Genomic DNA, 19296 nt, shown 5'->3' on the forward strand with positions numbered 1-19296 from the left:
TATTCATATTCCACATGAATCTATCAATTTTTAACAGAAAACATGGAAACCTCACTCTTTAGTCTTAAAATGTTCAGATTTGGGGAAGCAAAGTTTAAATTGTTTATAGCTAACCTAAGAAAATACCCCATTCCTAAGATGGATTTAAATATAAATATTTCTAAACAAGCCAATCATTATATATATATAAAATGTTCATCTTCATATTTGTGAGACAAAACTTAAGATAGGGAGTGGATTTTTAAAAAATGAAAATACTTTTGAACTGCATATTTTTAGGGCTTATTATAAAAGCTCGAGAAAATTGAACCAGAGTTCTATTTATTTATTTATTTATTTATTTTTTGGACCCAGAGTTTTAAATAAAGGCTATTACCTTGACATACTGCTCAACTTCAGTCACAATGCCTACAACTGCAGAATAAGCCTCTTCAAGAGCAACAGGACCATCAGGCATCCTTGTTAAAGCATTCCTGTAGAACTTTTCTTCTTCAGACAATTCATAATGTACACCCACCTAATAAAAAAGGAACCTCTGAGTACAAGCCAAATGTATAAAAAACAGTGTTGAGCTCCTCAAAGTCCACATTGCATCTATGATATATTAACTGGGAAAATAACAATTAGGATGCCAAGTTTACGTACTACAAATCACCATATAGTACAACTCAATTCTCGCTAACAAGATTTATATCAAATTAAGAAAATATGGTATGATGTACTGGATTACTTAAGTATACAACAGATAAACTCAATGTTTGATTAAAAAAAAATTATTCCTGGCAAAGAGTTGAAACAAATTAATAAGCCTTACTAATACTTCAGGCAAAATGATACAATTCAAAATGATTGATAAAATTTGAGTAACAGTTAAGAAAAAAAGAATCTGATAGGACTTCCTAGCTAAATTAAATTCCATGAATGTAAAGACGTTTGAATTTTTAATGTCTACCAATGTCTTAGCAGAGAGCAACAGTGAAACACATAATTAGTTTTAAAATGTCAATTTTGAAAGTATATATATCACAATATCAGCTACCACTTACTTTTTTAGATCATTATTATGTATTATGTATTAAACAATATGTGTGATTAAAGAAAACAAAAACCCTAAAAAAGAGTTCCTAAAAGTATTTTTTTTTTAAAAAGAGATGTTTAAAAGTTAATGTTAATCTGGGATTTTGGGGACAATCTCTTGCCCAGAGGCAGGCAATTGGATGAGATAAGATTATAAAATATATTTCTCATTAAAATAAGGGATCTAATTAGTAACAAACTTCCAAAACAAAAACAAAAAACAAAACTAAGGAGGGCAAAGCTGGTAACTCCAAATGTTTATTTGGTAATGGACAAATTTGACAATGTCAAGAAACATCAGCATTAACTGGATTACTTTCCTCCTCTAATCTTCTCTCTAGTCTTCAAAGATTTGCTGGTTTAACTCCAATTACAAACTAGTCCACAAAACTGATGAGTAAACTCAAAAACAGTCTAGCAACACTTAAGTGAAGACCAATTCAAACTCAAAATCACAATAAGTTTCAAATGCATATATGACATAGATCTATAAAAGCACATCACAAATAAATTACAATAGAGGGAATAAGATTCCTTTGGCAACTGTAGATTAAGAAAATGGTTCACCAAACAAGAGAGGATCATGGGATATCAACAACTTGGCACATATTAAGAATTTAATATTTGTTTATATGATAATTCTAATTACAAAAAAATGAAAAGCTTTTGCACAAACAAAATCAACAGTTGAAATTGGAAGGAAAAATTAACTGGGGGAAAAATTTTTGCAAATACATCTGATAAAGGTATATCTAAGTTATATGGGGATCTGACTCAATATATTAAACTATTCCTCAATTGATAAGTGGTCAAACAATAGTAACAGACATACTATCAACAATTATATGAAAATATTCTCTAAAACATTAAGAAAAATACAAATTAAAATTGTAAAGTTCCATCTTATTATCATATTGGTAAAGATGACAAAAAGGAAAATGATAATTGTTTGGAGGTTTTGTAGGAAGATAGGCATGCTAATGCTCTGCTGACAGAACTGTGAACTGGTCCAGCTATTTTAGAAAGCAGTGTAGAACTGCACCCCAAAAGTCCCTAAACTCTATATACTCTCAAACTGTGATACTACTATTGAGCTTATATTCTAAAGATGCTAAATAAAGGACCTATACATACCAAAAATATTTATAACAGTTCTTTTAATATGGCAAGAAATTGGAAATTAAAAAGATGCCTATCAATTGAGAAATGGCTGAATAAATATTAATACAGGAAAGTAATGGATTATTGTGCTATAAAAACATAATGAAAGACAAGGTTTCAGAGAAACCTGGGAAACCTTAAATTGATGCAATATGAAGTGAGCAAAACCCAGGATAACAACAGGATAGCAAAAATAATGTAAATAAAAACTTTCAAACATGTTACTTATCTTGTGACAAATGAACAATAGAATCAAAGTATATAATAAGAAATAAGTTTTTGAAGATGGCTAATGTGTGAACTTGTTTTGTTTTGAATGTATTTACTTGCTCCAATGATTGTGTCTTTCTTTTTGAGGGGAAAGGGTTAGGGGATAAGAAAAAATTTTTGCAGGAAAAAAAAAAGAAATGAAAGAAAAGAGGGTCAGTGAAACACTATAAAAAATACAAAAAAGTTCAGAAGGAAACAGAGAAGCAAAAAAAGTCTGACAGTAACAAGAATTTATTATATAGGTTTTTAAAAAGTCCTCTGTACATAATACTTTTTTCTATCTTACTTTATATAAGGAAATGTTCTTTTCTGATGTGTTCATTAAATTTAAAATAAAAAAAGTTAAAGATTCGGAGAAACCTAAGAAGACTTTTGTGAAGTGAGCTGAAGTAGAGCTATTTACACAATAACTGTAACATTGTAAAAAACAAAACAAACCAAATTCCCCCCACCCCCCCAAAAAAAAAACCTATGAAAGACTTAAGAACTCTGATAAATGTAATGAATAATTAAGAAACAAGAAAAATGACTCATGTTTCCCATATCTTGACAGAGAAATGATTCCCTACAAGTATAGAATGAGATGTTTTCAAGACATGGCCAATGCATGGAGACATTGCTTGACTATGCTTAGCTGTTATAAGGGGGAGATTTTAAAAATATTTTTTATATTTGGACAGGAAAATGCTAGAGATAGGAATTTCAAAATAATAGAAGAAAGACAAGAGCACTAATGGAACATAGAAAAAAAGGAGATTCAGAGAGACACAGAGAAGGAAGACAGCATTGGAACTGAGATGTTTAATTTCTCATGTACTTAAAAAAACATTCTGTGCAGATCTACAGAAAGAATTGTGTAACAGGCTTTTTTTGAGAGGGAGAACATCATAGGAATCTTTTGACCAGTGGCTAATTCATATTAAGTCAGTTATAGGATAAAATAGTTAAGAACCATTGTTATTAAAGTGCTTACCTGATACCTCTGACTCTGAATCCTGGGAAGTGAAAGTATTATTGTCTTCCAGGAAAACATTTCTTGATAGAGCTTGTATCTGCATTCTTCAATTGGTGGATTCAAATAAATCACCTGATTGGTTATTCTTAATTCATGAACAACATTCTGGAAAAATAAATTGCCAATTAAGTAACATGAAGTTATACATACAAACATAAACCCCTCCCTTCTCTGAATTTTATAACATGTTAAGTCAGAATGCCAAAACTTGTTTTCTATTAGATAGAATCTTACTTTTTTCTCTAATTCTAATTCTCATTTCATGCTGTTGGGTTGTTTGTAATGCTTAGAAATGTTTTAATGTTTGGAAAGTATTTTCTTCACAACAACTCTGAAAAGATTATGCAAGTTATTATTTTCAAAATAAAAATGAGAAGCCCAAGGCTTAGAAAGGTTAAATAACTTGTTTATTGTTATAATACAATTAGGTGTAGGAACCTAGATTTGAACATAGTGATTCTGACCAAATCTAGTTCTCATTCCTCTGCCCACACTGCTCGAATACAGAAAAATTTACCAGGTAGGAAAAAAGGAAGTAGATTTATTTTGAATATTTCTGACTATCTGAGTAGAATTATTTTTCTTTTTTTTATTATAACTTTTTATTGACAGAACATATGCCTGGGTAATTTTTTACAACATTATCCCTTGCACTCACTTCTGTTCCAACTTTTCCATTCCCTCCCTCCATCCCCTCCCCTAGATGGCAAACAGTCTTATACATATTAAATATGTTATAGTATATCCTAGATATAATATATGTGTGCAAAACCAAACAATTCTCTTGGTGCACAGGGAGAAATGGATTCAGAAGGTAAAAATAACCTGGGAAGAAAAACAAAAATGCAAATAGTTTACACTCATTTCCCAGTGTTCCTTCTCTGGGTGTAGCTGCTTCTGTCCATCATTGATCAATTGGAACCGAGTTAGATCTACTCTTTGTCAAAGATAACCACTTCCATTAGAATACATCCTCATATAGTATCATTGTTGAAGTATATAATGATCTCCTGGTTCTGCTCATTTCACTAAGTATCACTTCATGTAAGTCTCTCCAAGCTTCTTTGTATTTATCCTGCTGGTCAGTTCTTTTTTTCTTTTTTTTAAATTATAACTTTTTATTGACAGATCCCATGCCTGGGTAATTTTTTTTTTTTTTTACCACATTATCCCTTGCACTCACTTCAGTTCCGATTTTTCCCCTCCCTCCCTACACCCCCTCCCCCAAATGGCAAGTAATCCTACACAAGTTAAATATGTCACAGTGTAGCCTAGATACAATCTATGTATGCAGAACCGAACAGTTCTCTTGTTGCACATAGAATTATTTTTCTAAATTAAAACTAAACTAAGGTTTGCAATGGTTCCTACTAATAAGAATAATTGGTAGGCAAAAGATATGTAGGATAAGAAAGAACAGAAAAGTATTGTGGGAGCTCTACTTACTATTTTATCTTTAATTTATTATTCTGCCTTTAAAAATGCTAAACCAGTAACAAAGATTCTCTGAAAAATGCTGGGTGAGTCATCGACTTTTAAGCCTTTTAAGTTCTTGAAGAATATCTACTTATTATTTGCTAAGTCACACCTGGTGCATGAAGAAGATATTGAATGAGATTTATCAATTAAAAGTCTCAGAAGGCTGCCCTGATCCTGGGATACTTACTTTAATCTTAGGCTCGCCACCTGGTTTGTGACTAACTTGAGGGGCATCTGTATCCATGTCAACTTCAGCTTTATCATCAGCCTGTCCAAGAAGAACTTGGGTCCAAGCCCTCAGGCCAGCTTGCAAACGAACACCTAATATTCTTTCAATCTAAAGAAAAAGAAATGCTATTAACCAAGAAATTTTTTTATCCCACCTCCTCTTTTTCACCACACAATCTTCCAAAAGCACAAACAATCCTATGCATTTTACCTGTGAAAGGGATGCCTCTACTGATTTTTATTAATTGCCTCTACTTCCTCTTTTTCCTCACTCTTCAACTTATCTGACTTCTGATCTCATCATTCAACCAAAATGGCTGTCTATGAAAGTACTTTAACATGTCTTAATTTTTACATTCAAAGATCTTTTTTCTTTATCTTTCTTGAATTCTCTGCAGAACATATAACACTGCTTATACCCATCTCTACCCCCATCATCTTGGATGTTCTGTCTCCTCTGTTTTCATGGCACAACTGTCTCCTAGATCATCTCCTACCTGTTTCATCACTGATTCATCATCTATATTCTGTCCCTACCTGTGAGGATACCCTAAGCTTCTGACCTGTGTCTTCTCTTTTTTATATTTACTATCTCTTGATAATTATATCATCTCTTACATAATTACATCAAGGACAAATTATCTTCCAGGCAGATCAGTCAGTCAGTGAAGATCTGAGGATCTCTATATGTCCAATGCTAGTCTCTCTACCAACTATCTATTCTCTTTTCAATATCAGCATCCCAACAAGCATTATGACTGCAACATGTCTAAAACAGAACTCATCATCCATCTTACAAATCCCGTGTTTCTTTTTAATTTCCCACTATTGTCAAGGAGAAAACTATTCTCCAATTCTCCCAGACTTGTAACTCTAGGCATTATCCTCCATTCTTTACCCCACACAGCCAATCAGTTACCAAACTTTGTATTTTAAGTTCACTGACATCTCTCAGATGCAGCTTATTTTTTATACATTCCACCTTATTTCAGGCTCTTATCTCTCACCTAGATTAACTAATGCAACAGTCTCCTAATTGATCCCCTTGCCTCAAGCATCTTAATTGGAATTTGTTTTTAGGACACCAATGCCCTACAATAAGAAGCTGGGAGCCAGTAAGCATCAGGTGAAACAAGTTTTTTAAACTTAAAAATGCAGAAGTGAAAGCCAGGACCTCTCAGAGCTTGTAAATGTGTCTAAAAACTCAAAAACAGATTAGTTATTATAAAACCTTGACAAAAAAGGAAAAAATGTTGAGAGAAAAAGGAATATAATAGATCCTAGTCTAAATGGCTGGTTTCATTTAGACCTGACTTAACACCTCATGATACTTAGTAGAAATTCTTTGCTTCTCAAACAATCTCCCCAAGCCAATCTCATTTCCAATTCCCTGAATCTATCAATAGCTTAATCCTTTATAGAGTGGAAATTCAAATGCTTAAAGGAAGCAGTATCATCAAGCCCAGAAGACCTCTTTTCTTATCTGAGATCCTCAGACAACCGTCAACAATCATTTATTAAGCACATAAGTGCCAAAGATTGTGCTAAAGGTACAAAGTAAAACAAAAACAATCTCTACCCTCATGGTGCTCATTTTCAAATGGGGGGGAGATACTAGCTGTAAGAGGAAGATAGTGGCAGGAAAAGGCTTCCAGAAGAAAGTGGGATTTTAGTTGAGACTTGGAAGGAAGGCAGGAGAACATGGGGACAGCCAGTGAAAATGCATGGGGTTGGGAGATGAAAGGTTTTGTCTAAGAACAAGGAGGCCAGTATCCCTGGAAAATAAGAGCACATGGAGAGGAATATAGTATAAAAAAGACTGGAAAGATAGGAAGGAACTGAATTATGAAGGGTTTTTTTGTTTTGTTTTGTTTTGAAGCCAAACAGGATTTTCTTACTTGATACTGGAAGTAATAGGAAGCCATTGGAATTTATTGAATGGAAAAGTGCAGGAGGCCTTGGGGAGGGGGATGCGACATGGTTGGACCTTCCCTATAGGAAAATCACTTTGATAGTTGAATGGGTGAACCACAGTTAAGAAAGAGATCAACTAATAGATGTAGAGGCATGTAGTGATGAAGGCTTATGCCAGGGTAGTAGTAGTATCAGAAAAGGGGACATATACAAGAGATAATATAAAGGTAGAAACAATAAAATTTGGCAACAGATTATGGAAAGTGAGAGTAAGAAGGTGGGACCTTGTAGTCTCTCATGTACAAATGTATTATAATTTCTGTATCAATTTAAGTATCTGTTTTTATTTCTGCTAGATAATAAATGCAGTTAGAAAGGTTTGATTTTATTTCTCTTTATAACTCTCCCACCTTAGAATAAGTGCCTATATAAATGTTTGTTAAATAAAATTGTCAGCCCTGTCCATTATGCCCCACCAACTGAGCTACCTGCAAGCAAACACCCTACACACAAGCATATCCCCTCACACATAATCACATAGAACTTAAAGAAAGGAGGGTATTGAGGGAGATCAAGGAAATGCTTTTTCTGTTTCACTTTGTTATATTTGAAAGTCCACCAATTAGCTGAATTAACAAAAATCCTCTTCTAAACAACATGTGCTTCAAAAGCATCTGCATTAATTAGTTCTATCAAAGAGTTTCCTTTTTGACACTCGGAACTGGTAATAATGAGGACATGGGTACTTTTGATTTTGGAGTAGGAGGAAAAAACAACCTTAGAATCCTTGAGATAAGAGTGCCACTCTGAGATGCAGACAGATTGGAAGCTCCAAGAGAAGATGAGTATAGAAAGGGAAATAGAAGGGTCTACAAATAAAAATTCCTTAATTTTGAAGTTTTACTCTATACCCAAGAAAGATGAAAAACTTTTCCTACCCTCCTCCTTCCACCTCTTATGTAAGATGAACCTCTGCAACTCAAAAATAGTATTAGTTAATTTCATTAGAAATTAAATGAGAATTTTGAAGCTAGTCTTGGAATTTACCATTTCCCTTTGCCTTTATAAGATTCTACTGGAAATGATGGCCTACATTCTTCTTTCAAGAAATATTCCAAATTTCCAATTTATAAAATTACATTTTAGAATATAACTCAATACTAAGCTGGGCACTGCTTTGATTAACCTTAGAAAAGGAAATTATTGCTACCTTCCTCAATGAAAAAAACAATTATAAGGAGACTCCTAGTACCATCCCTTACCTCCATGTCAAGTTTGTTGACCCAAATGGGTAAATTGGAATAGGAATGAAGATTCAAATCATCCACAGCTTTCTGGACTCTGTTCAAGATCTCAGAGAAAGTTTTGTGATCATACATACAAGTTTCTAAGGACCGAACTTCAAGGTCAATTTTTTCCTCAATAATAAGCAGATCATCCACCTGTAAAGCATTAAATATTATATTTAAGCCATTATTTAAGTTTGTTGCAACAATATCAATTTGTCCACTTTACCCCTAGTTATCTGAGTAATTTTGGGGGGGGGGTTATAATGAAAGAAAGAAAAGAACCAAATACTCGGGGAGGTTAATTTCAATTTCTGATGATACACCTTCAATTTCAGAGCTAGATTTGTATGAAAACACATTTATCATCAAGTTAATATCCTTAAATAGTTTGAGTAAAGAGAATTTTCCTTCCACTGTTCAATTTTCAGCGTTAAGTATGGCTAAAACCAATCCTAAAACACTGAATTTGTTTATCTTCGGTGGAAATTAATTATCAAAGTTATAAAACATTGTAGCTATTTTGTCTATTAAAATATCTAATGCATAACCAGAATACTCAACAAAGGAACAGGAACGAAGATAAATTGTAGATTCCTTAGTAGGTGGGACTCCCTGCTAAGGAAATTTCCCTTACCAATGTACAACAGTACCTTCTCTGAAACTTGTGGTCTTAGTGAGCTGCCCTGAGTGTGGAGAAGTTAAGTGACTTGCTCAGGGTCATCCAAGCCAGTATATATCAAAGACCAGATCTGAGCCCAGCTTTTCCTGGTTTGGAGCTGGCTATCTATCTACTACCAGATTACCTATCTCTACTCTTAACACATACGAAATTCCATGGATTTTATGGCATGGCAATATGAAATCCCATGGATTTTATGGAATGGTGATAATATTTTAAATCCTTTTCAAATTATTTTTAAGATAAAACAAACCTTTTCTTGAAAATTGAACACGGTCTCTGCCAGCCGCTGAACATATGGGTCAAGTTTGTATGATTCCCATACCAGGGCAATGCCTTCTCCAATCAGCGCCTGTACTTCTTTCTTTAAGCCAGCCACCAAAAGGGAAATGGTATTGCGTTCTTCCACTTTTTCACAGGTCCGCTCATATGTACGAACACTTTCAATCAGAGAGATAGCAAATGGATAAAGTTGGTTTGCCTGATGAGCCTTGTTCACAATTGCCAGTGGAACACGAAAACCAAGCCACTTGAGATTTCGAACTTCTTTTGAAAGTGTAATGATCTCAGGAAGGAAGTTAACTTTTAGTTTAAGAACATTTCCACTTCGGCCTCTAACTCGAGTGCTTTCAATGGTGAAAATACGACCAGAAACGCCAAGGTTACGCTGTTGCACCTTCCTTGCCCAATCATCAAATATTTCTTGAGTGTTAAGCTTCATGCGGAAACTATCTCCATCCTGTTTGAGCTTCTGACCTTCAACATGATTCTCCCAACCTTTGCCCAGGACATCTTCAACCCGCTTCATGTAGGCAGTAAGTTGTCTATCAATCTGTTTAGCCCAGATAATGGACCCAGATACTGGAGGCAAATCACGAACATGACTCATTTTACAGGCTTGACTTTGGGGATACTGAACCTTGAATTTGTCATGAAGAGATTCAATGTCATCTTTGACACGCTGGATTAGCTGTGTTTGATATTCACGAATGGCACCACGAATGTGAGGCCTGACAAACAGGGCATTGAATCTGGAGAAGATTCTGAACATTTCATTCGCATTCTTTGCTGTACCAAGTTGATCCCTAAGGCGAGCAGTGATTCGGGTTTCTACTCTGTCAATTCTCTCATCGTATCTCTTCATCGCAGCCTCCCAAGCTTCTGTACCTTCTTTAGAAACATCTAGCCCATCTACTTCCTTGACATTCTCATAAGCAAGGTTTACTTCTTCAATAGCATTAGCATCAGCAGCATCAAAAAGAACTTCAGCTACTTTCATATCTGGGGGTTCAGGCACATCTCCTTGACTCTGTTGGGCAACAGCAGTGACCTAAAGAGGAAATGGGAAGCAAAAAACATTTAAAAGGTCTGAATTTCACTCAGCATGGGCACTACATTGCATTATGTATTGCATAGAAAGATACTATCATGTATATTTCATCTTAATTCAATCATTTCATTACCACAGCACAAACAATAACACGAAAAAGAGTTACTATAAAAAGAAAATTCCTCTGCTTGTAATCCAGAACAAACCTGTACTTTCAATATTTAGTTTTTCATTATCCTTTTGGTAAATCTGAATTATATATTTCCGCTATAAAGTATATACTGAAGATAGGTCTTTTGCTCAATAGCAGTTCTAAATGGTTCTAGTTATTTTGGGGGGGAAAAGTGTTCCTGTATTTTAATACTAAATTTCTTTACTTTTCTTTTTTGCTGAGGCAATTGGGATTAAGTGACTTGCCCAGGGTCACACAGCTAGGAAGAATTAAGTGTCTCAGACCACATTTGAACTCAGTCCTCCTGACTTCAGGGCTGGTGCTCTCTTCACTGTACCACCTAGCTAACCCTAATGTTAGATTTCTATAATAATTTCTTAACCTACCAATTATATCTGTATACAAACTATCACCAAAACCATCATTTATACCATGGTTTAGGAAAGATTAAACTGATTATAAAACAAGAATAATTGCAAAGGATACTTTCAAATTTGCAGTATAAACTTAATAGGTGAAAATAGTTTAACATTTTGACATTAAATCAGATGTCTACAAGTTAAGAAAAAAAAAGTAATTTTTCTTAATGTCAATCAACAATTTCTTGTTGATCTGACATGTACTAATCCCTACAGTAAATGCTAAAATCCCTGATCTACAGATTATAATCTAGCTAAACACCTGAAAAATGTGACCCACTATTTAGCATTATAAAGCAATTTTTAAAAAGCATACTAATTGTCATTGCAAGACTTAGTACAACAGAACATTAAGTACTTAAATATTTGAATGTTTACAAGTAGAAAGTGAAATCACTTGGGGGATATTCCCAGAAGGTAAGCTTTTAACTAGATTTTGGATTGCTGGAAAAGCAGGAAACAAAAATAGACTCAGAAGATATAAGGCAAGGATGTGCATGATAGACAATGCAAGAAAATCTACCTATGCCATGAAGTAATGAATGATGAGATTGATTTGACTGGAAGAAATGTGAATTGGGGGAGAAAAAGAGAGAGAAAAGGAAGCAAGGAAAAAAAAAATACCCAACAGAAGAGATGAGAAAACATACTTCCTTCCTCTCTTTGGAGGAATATGGAACAATGTATATGCTGTCATACATGAGTCATGTGTTGGATGTTTTTACTAAATTGTCTTTTCTTCTCCTTTTTTATTCTCTGCTACAGGGGAGGGTCTTTGGAGAAGAGGGGAAGGAGGAATGTAGTAGTAGTTGATGTTGATAAAAAGTTGTTATCAATTAAAAAAAAAACAAACACCTTTGTGTTTAAGTGTATTCTAGCAACCAGATTATAATATAGGCAAATCATGAATAATAAGGAGAAAAAAACGCTTCCAGTGATCTGGTATTAGAACCTTACTTGTGGTCTGAGCACTCGAACAATGACAGCTCTCAGCTGCTCATGCTGGCGCCTGAATTTCCTCATTTGGTCAAGGCGGGCCTGAAGTTTTCTGTGTGCGGGATTGATCCTCCATACCATCTTCAGGTTTTCTTCTCTTTTTCTCTTAACAATGTCTCTCAGCAGCACTTGTAATTTCTCATACTCATCATCCCATGTCTGAAAAACTTCAAAGCAAGCGACCATGACCTAGCAGGGCATAAAGAAGAGTGGAAATATTTTTAAAACAAGCTTCTTTTCTATCTTCCTGAAGAACTGTTTATCACAACATTAAGACTTACCTTTTCAAATTCTTCATATGCCACATGCATGAGTTTTCTTGTCCCCAATACTTTGAGTAGCTGAGAACTCAGGTCTCTTGAAATGGCCTCCACCAGACGCAAGGCCCTCTGAATAGGGTATTTTGTATTTCTGATTTTTCTCAAGTGGGTAAAAATTGCAACCAAAGCCTGCCTTATTTTGTCAAGCTCAGTAGCGGATAGCAAATCATTCAGAGGAAAATCTTTCATCAGAGGATTATAATCATTTACAGTTTCTAAAGCTTGTTTCAAACCTAGAATATAAAAGAGAAAAGTTAATCATTTTCTTATATCTATTGTGAACTAATTTTTTTTCTTTTGCTGAGGCAATTGGGGTTAAGTGACTTGCCCAGGGACACACAGCTAGGAAGTGTTAAGTGTCTGAGATCATATTTGAACTCAAATATATATAAAATGTCATTATAAATTGTTGACTGACATTAAAAATTAAAAAATATAAAAATAGAGGGCTAGTCCTCTATCCACTGCACCACTTAGTGCCACCACTATTATAGCAGAAGTCAGAATATCAGGGATCAAGTCCTGATTTTCAATTTACATAATCCCTAGGCCAAGAAGCACAGCACATCATTAATTTTGCCAAAAATCATTAGTACTAACCATTATAACTAAACAAAAACAAAAACCTAAATCAAACATTCTCAAGTTAGATTTTAGAACTTTTTTTTTTTTACCTGTATCTGTATCAAAGCTGACTGTTGCATGAAAACGTTTGCCATGTTTCAAGATATCCAGAGTTAAAAGAACCTCTGGGCTTTCACGCTTTTCCTGAATACGGTACAAAGCACGTTCCAAATTTAGCCAAAAACTTATTTCCTGTAAGGCAGTTCCTGATGCTGGATCTCGGTCAAGTTTGGTCACCTTTAAAGACAAATATTAGGTTAATCAATTAAAAAACAAACTATTAAACAAGCATATAGTATGTAGCAGGCACTATTCTAGGTGCTGGGGATACAATGACAAAAACCAAACATTTCTTGCCCTCTAAGAGGTTATGTTCTATAAGGAAAGAAAATATGTACAAATAAGCACAAACAAATCTAACAGAAAAGATTTTTAAAAATACTATTGCGTTAACTAACCAAAGGATATGAACAATTTTCAGATGATGAAATTAAATCCATCTATAGTCACATGGAAAAAATGCTCTAAATCACTATTAAAGAAATGCAAATTAAAAACAAATTAAATCACTTCACACTCTGGCAATTATCTGATAGAAAAAGATAAGGGATAAGTAAGGGATAGAGGGGATGTGGGAAAACAGGGACACTAATATATTACTAGTGGAATTGTGAAATAATCCAATCTTTCTAGAGAGCAATCTGGAACTATCCCCAAAGGGCTATCAAACTGTGTATATCCTTTGACCCAGCAGTGCCACTACTAGCTCTGTATTCCAAGGAAATCATTAAAGAGGGAAAAGGACCCACATGTGCAAAAATGTTTGTAGTAGCTCTTTTTGTGGTAGCAAAGAGTTGGAAAATGAGTAGATGCCCATCAATTGGAGAAATGCTGAATATGTTATGGTATGTGAAAATAATAGAATATTATTGTTCTATAAAAAGCTAACAAACTAATTTTAGAAAGGATTGGAAAGATTTGCAAGAACTGATGCTAAGTGAAACAAGCAGAATCAGAAATACATTGTACACAGTAACAGCCAGATTGTGTAATGATCAACTATAAAAGACTTGGTTCTTCTCAGTGATTTAAAGCAATCCCAATAAACTTTGGAAGGAAAACACTATTTGCATATCCAGAGAGAACTATGAAGACTAAATGTAAATCAATACATGCTTTAGTCACTTCTCCAGCCCTCCTTCCCTCCCCCCTCCCATTTTTCCTTTTTGTACTGATTTGTCTTCCCCAACAGGATTCATGAGGAAATTTTTAAAAAAGCAAATGTACCTATAAAACCAGAAAAAAATAAATTAAAAAAAGTAAAACAAAAATACTATCACATGATCAACTATAAGACTATGCTCTTCTCAGCAATATAGTGATCCAAGCCAATTTCAATAGACTTGGAATGAAAAATGTTATCAATATTCAGAGAAAGAACTATGGAGACTGAATGCAGACTGAGGCATATTATTTCTGTTTTTGCTTTTTTCTTTTTTTGTGGTTTTCCCCTTTTGTTCTGATTTTTCTTTCACAATATGATTAATATAGAAATAGGATTAAAATGATTATATATGTATAACCTGTATCAGATTGCTTACTGTCTTAGGGAGAGAGAAAATAAGACAATATCTGGAATATTGTGCTCAGTTCTCGCTATCAGTTTAAGAAGGACATTAATATATTAGGTTGCAAAGTAGATAAAGAGTGCCAGCTATGGAGACAGGAAGCCCTGAGTTCAAATTTGGCCTCAGTATTTATTATGTATATGACTGAGCACATCACTCTGACTGCCTCAGTTTTTTCATCTGTGAAATAGGAATAATAGTAATACCTACTTTCTAAGGTTGTTGTGTGATAATAAAGGAAAAGCACTTGGTACAGTGTCTGGAACAGTAGACAATATATATGTAAGCTATTATCACTATTATGATGTAAAATGTCTTCTGTCCATACCACAGGACTGGTTGAAGGAACTAGGATATTTAGCCTAGAGAAAACATCCCTAGTTCCTTCAACCAGTTCTATGGTATGGACAGAAAACATTTTACATCATAATAGTAGGAGGTATAAAAGCTGTCATCAAATATTTAAAAGACTGTCACATAGAAAAAATTTTACATTTGTTTACTGGTTTCAAAGGAAAAAAACTAGGAGCAAAGGGCAGAAAAGGAAAAGAGGCAAAAACGGATTTAATGTTCAGGAAAAGCTTCCTGATAACTTAGTGTAAAGGTATTCATAAGTGGAATGGGCTGCCTCAGGGGACAGTAGGTTCCTTTTCACGGGAAGCCTCAAATGGCTTCCTTTCTAGTCAAATGTTCAATGAGAGGCTAGATAAGCATTTGCCTGACCTCTTGAAGTAGAGATTCTTTTGGATAGGTGTTTAACTAGATGCTGCTGATGTCTCTTACAATTCTGAATTTCCACATAATTAAAGGTTATCACTTTTTAAAACAATTCCTCAAACATCCTAAACAAATCATTGTTTACTTTTACTATTTCAAATATAAACCATCAAGTTCACCTAAAGTCTAAAGTAATCCTCAATATTAGCATTAATAATACTTTATTTCCCCCAATTATATGTAAAGATAGCTTTTAACATTCATTTTTTGTTAAGATTTTGAGTTCCAAATTTTCCTGCCTTCCTTCCTCCTCCCAAAGAAAACAAGCAATCAGATAAAGGTTAGTATTAATATTTTCTTTTGGAGAAGGGTAAGAGAAAAATGTAAACCTTGTCTCCCATGAAGATCTCAAACTACAGTTTATAGAGGAAACATTTTAGATGTTCATTCCCTCACTTCTTACTTTCTGAATTTCTCGTATCCAACGATTGACTCCAGACTGCAGCTGATTTAAAAAAGTTGGATCTTCAACCTTATCTCCGAAGTCTGTAACCTTTGGCTTTTCTCCACGTTCATAGCACTGTTTAGCAACATTTGTAATGATTGGATGAATTGGTAAACTAATTTCTGGAATTTCAATATTCTGCTGCAAATGAAGAAGGCCCATCTCAAGTTCTGCAATTTTTTTCTCAACTGAAGGAGCCATTTTATCACCATCTCTGAAAAATAGGAAATTCCTTAAAATCAAAACATGCTGAAAGTCTATTTGTAGTTTATATAATTTTCTGCCTCTTTGTAATAGGTAGTATTATTTACATGTAACAATATTTGCAATTAGCTTAATATTTCAAACAAATCAAAGATTTTTACCTATCTGCTTTGCCAGACTCTCTGATGTAGGACTTAAAAAATGGAGCCACTGCATTGCTAATGAAGGAATGTAATGTCTCATATGGAGAATCTTCACTCAGTGTCAGAACTCGAAGCTGGGAAGATACTGGTTTGTCAGCATCGATTACTGGAGTACGTTTAATGAATGCAAGACTGAAAAGGAAATAGAAGAAAATATATATCTTTAATCACATTTCAATTTAGTTAAACATAACAACCATTCCCAGTAAATAAATACTTTAAACATATGAACAGATAATTCTCAAAATAAAGAATAAAGGCTATAACAACCACATAAAAAAAATGCTCTAAATTACTGGTTATAAAGTAAAATGTAAATTAAAACTCTTTAGTCTCCCCCCATCCCCATACACATCAGATTAGCAAAGCTGACAAAAAGAAAACTAATGGTTGTTCGAGGGAATGTAGGAAGAGGGGTACAGTAATGCACTGCTCATGAGGCTGAAAAGTGGTTCAACTGCTTCAGAAAACAATTAGAATCTATGCCCCAAGAATTACTAAACTGTACATATCCTTTGACCCAGTGACACCATAAATTGGCAAATATCCCTAAGAGAGCAAAGAATGGCAGAAAAGACCCATACACGTAAAAATATTAACTGATGTAGAGTTAAAAGGGAAGAATAGGAGAATAATTCATACAACAGTAGCAAAAAGAAAAATAACTCTGAAAGACTTAATGCTGAATAATGCACTGACCAAATATGAATAAAGAGGAATAATGTTTCACCATCTTGACATAAATCTAACAGACGAGAAATACAGAGTAAGACATACTTTTGGACAGTATCAACATGTAGAATGTGGATTTTTTTTTTCTTTGACCATTTTTTATTTGTTACAAAGGAGGGCTTTTGTTGCCAAGGAGGTAAGGGAGTTATAGGCATAAAGAATTAGTGTCTGATGCCAACCATCCCTCCCCCCCCCAACAATACACTTAAAAATTCCCAAAAGAGAGACAAAAGTTCAGAAAGGAAACCAAAAAAACTCAGCATTGTTCATGAACTGTGTTAAATTTAACATATAATTTTAAAAACCACTAACAGAGCCAATATAATTTTTTTCTGCTCTTTTGAGTATGAAAATATCATGCTTTTTTACACATTTATCAGTTTATAATTTTAAAAGAACAATTAAAAAATCAACATATAAGTCAGCTAAAAGATCAGTACTGAGTTATCCTGTCAGAAAGGCATGTATTTTGAGTGTCTTCTACTAAAAGATGATGATTTCCTTAAACTTCTCCCTCCCCATCTATAGACTAATGGCGTTTTGTGCACTCTCTGACAAGGATTACCAGCAGTGATCATGAAACAGAACAATGTTAACTGTGCCATAAGACTCATGATCTGGGTCTTAAACTATCTTAAACTATCAGTACTGTGATTTTTAAGAGGCAGCTAGATAGCACAAGGGATAGAAGGCTGGGCCTAGAATTAGGAAGACCTGAATTCAAATCCAGTCTTAAAACACTTATGAGCTGTATCATATAATCTCTATTTGCCTCAGTTTCCTCTATAAAATAAGGGTAATAATAGCACCTGCTTCTCAGGGTTTTTAAGAGGATGAAATGAGATCATATTTATAAAGTGCTTAATATGGTACCTGATACACAGTAGATGCTTAATAAATGCTGCTTTAAACATTATTATTACAGCTTTTAAAGCACTTCATTTAACCTGTTACATCAATTTGAAACATTAATTCACAATAAAAGGAATCAAATGTCATCTTTATTACGCATACTGATTTCAGTGATGCACTGAAGATCGCATTAACCAGAAAATACTGTGAATGAAATCTGAGTTTCTCAACTCTCAGGCCAGCCACATATCTGTATGTACCACATACATTTTATTTTAAGGATTCAATGCTATGTCAATACACAGTCATTTAATATAGGGCCTACACAATAGAACCTAGAAAATCAGTTTTGCAACTAGTCTTATTATTTTGTTATACTCATCTTAAGGTGTAAATGTGACTATCAATAGTCTATCAATAATCAATAACCTTCTTTCCCTTGAGTGAACTGAACCTTTAGCATTATAATGAAGAATAGTATCATTCCATCTACAACCAACCAGCAGCTGGAAGAGTCAATTAAGCCAGAGTCAACTAGGTACCTGAAAAGTAGAGAAAGGAGGTAACATCACCACTATCACCTTGCCAAGACCCCATCTGAAAGTCCCATGAATAGCAGCACCCTCTCAAGCCCCCTGGCTATATTTACAAGCTCAATCCTATCGATAGTCATCCAAAGAAGCAATCTCAGTAAAAACATATACCGGAAATATTTCTGCCAACACTGATGTTTCTACTTTCTTAGCAGCTATAGTTACTAAAGAACTGGAAAAAATTATTCACTCTAAATTTTTTAGTACTATTAAGTTGTTTAACATTAAAACTGGATATAATTTTGTTAATTAAAAAATGAAATTAAAGATACCAACCATATCTCTCCTCTACACCTAGCCAAACTACCATCCAGACCACTAAGTCTTACCATCTTTCTTGCCACCAGATTGCCAGCCTTGTCCAACCTATATGTGTTATCTCTCTCATTAGAAAGAACATGAAGACTGGGTCTACTATAAATTTGTGTCACATCATCTCAACTGGGCCTTCTTGACTACTCTGCAGCCTCTGAGATTATTGATTATCCTCTTCTTGATATGCTTTTCTCTCTAGGTTTCTACATATCTACTGCTTCTCATCCTACCTGACTGTTCCTTCTCCTTCTCCTTTGAAGATTCACTTCAGTCAGGTCACATTTGAGGATGGGGAATATCTTCCTAGGGCAGGGCTTTGTTTTTGGTTTTCTCCCACTATTTTATTTCACCTGGTGATCGCATTAGCTCCCACAGACCCAACTATTAGTTCTATGCAGATATTATGAGATCTATTCAGTTCTAACCTGTTTCTTGACCTCCAATCTCAGCTTCCAACAGCTTTTTGGATATTCTGAACTTGAGGTCCGTATACATCTAAAACTCAACATGTCCAAAACTGAACTCATTATATAGTTTTTCTCACCCCCCCAAAACTCCCCTCTTCATAACTTCT

The 19296-nt window shown here is 34.3% G+C and overlaps 1 protein-coding gene across 1 annotated transcript in view; it reads right to left on the reverse strand.

The window, feature by feature from the left end:
• The window catches only part of DYNC1H1 (dynein cytoplasmic 1 heavy chain 1), a 96194-nt gene that overhangs the window by 63780 nt on the left and 13118 nt on the right, over positions 1–19296 (reverse strand). The window contains 10 exon segments of the mRNA XM_051978352.1: positions 377–517; positions 3482–3628; positions 5190–5339; positions 8407–8586; positions 9366–10442; positions 11991–12218; positions 12311–12582; positions 13024–13210; positions 15782–16037; positions 16189–16362. Of these exon segments, the coding sequence (XP_051834312.1) occupies positions 377–517; positions 3482–3628; positions 5190–5339; positions 8407–8586; positions 9366–10442; positions 11991–12218; positions 12311–12582; positions 13024–13210; positions 15782–16037; positions 16189–16362 (2812 nt within the window).

Source organism: Antechinus flavipes, chromosome 2 (assembly GCF_016432865.1).
Source record: "Antechinus flavipes isolate AdamAnt ecotype Samford, QLD, Australia chromosome 2, AdamAnt_v2, whole genome shotgun sequence".
NCBI lineage: Eukaryota > Metazoa > Chordata > Mammalia > Dasyuromorphia > Dasyuridae > Antechinus > Antechinus flavipes.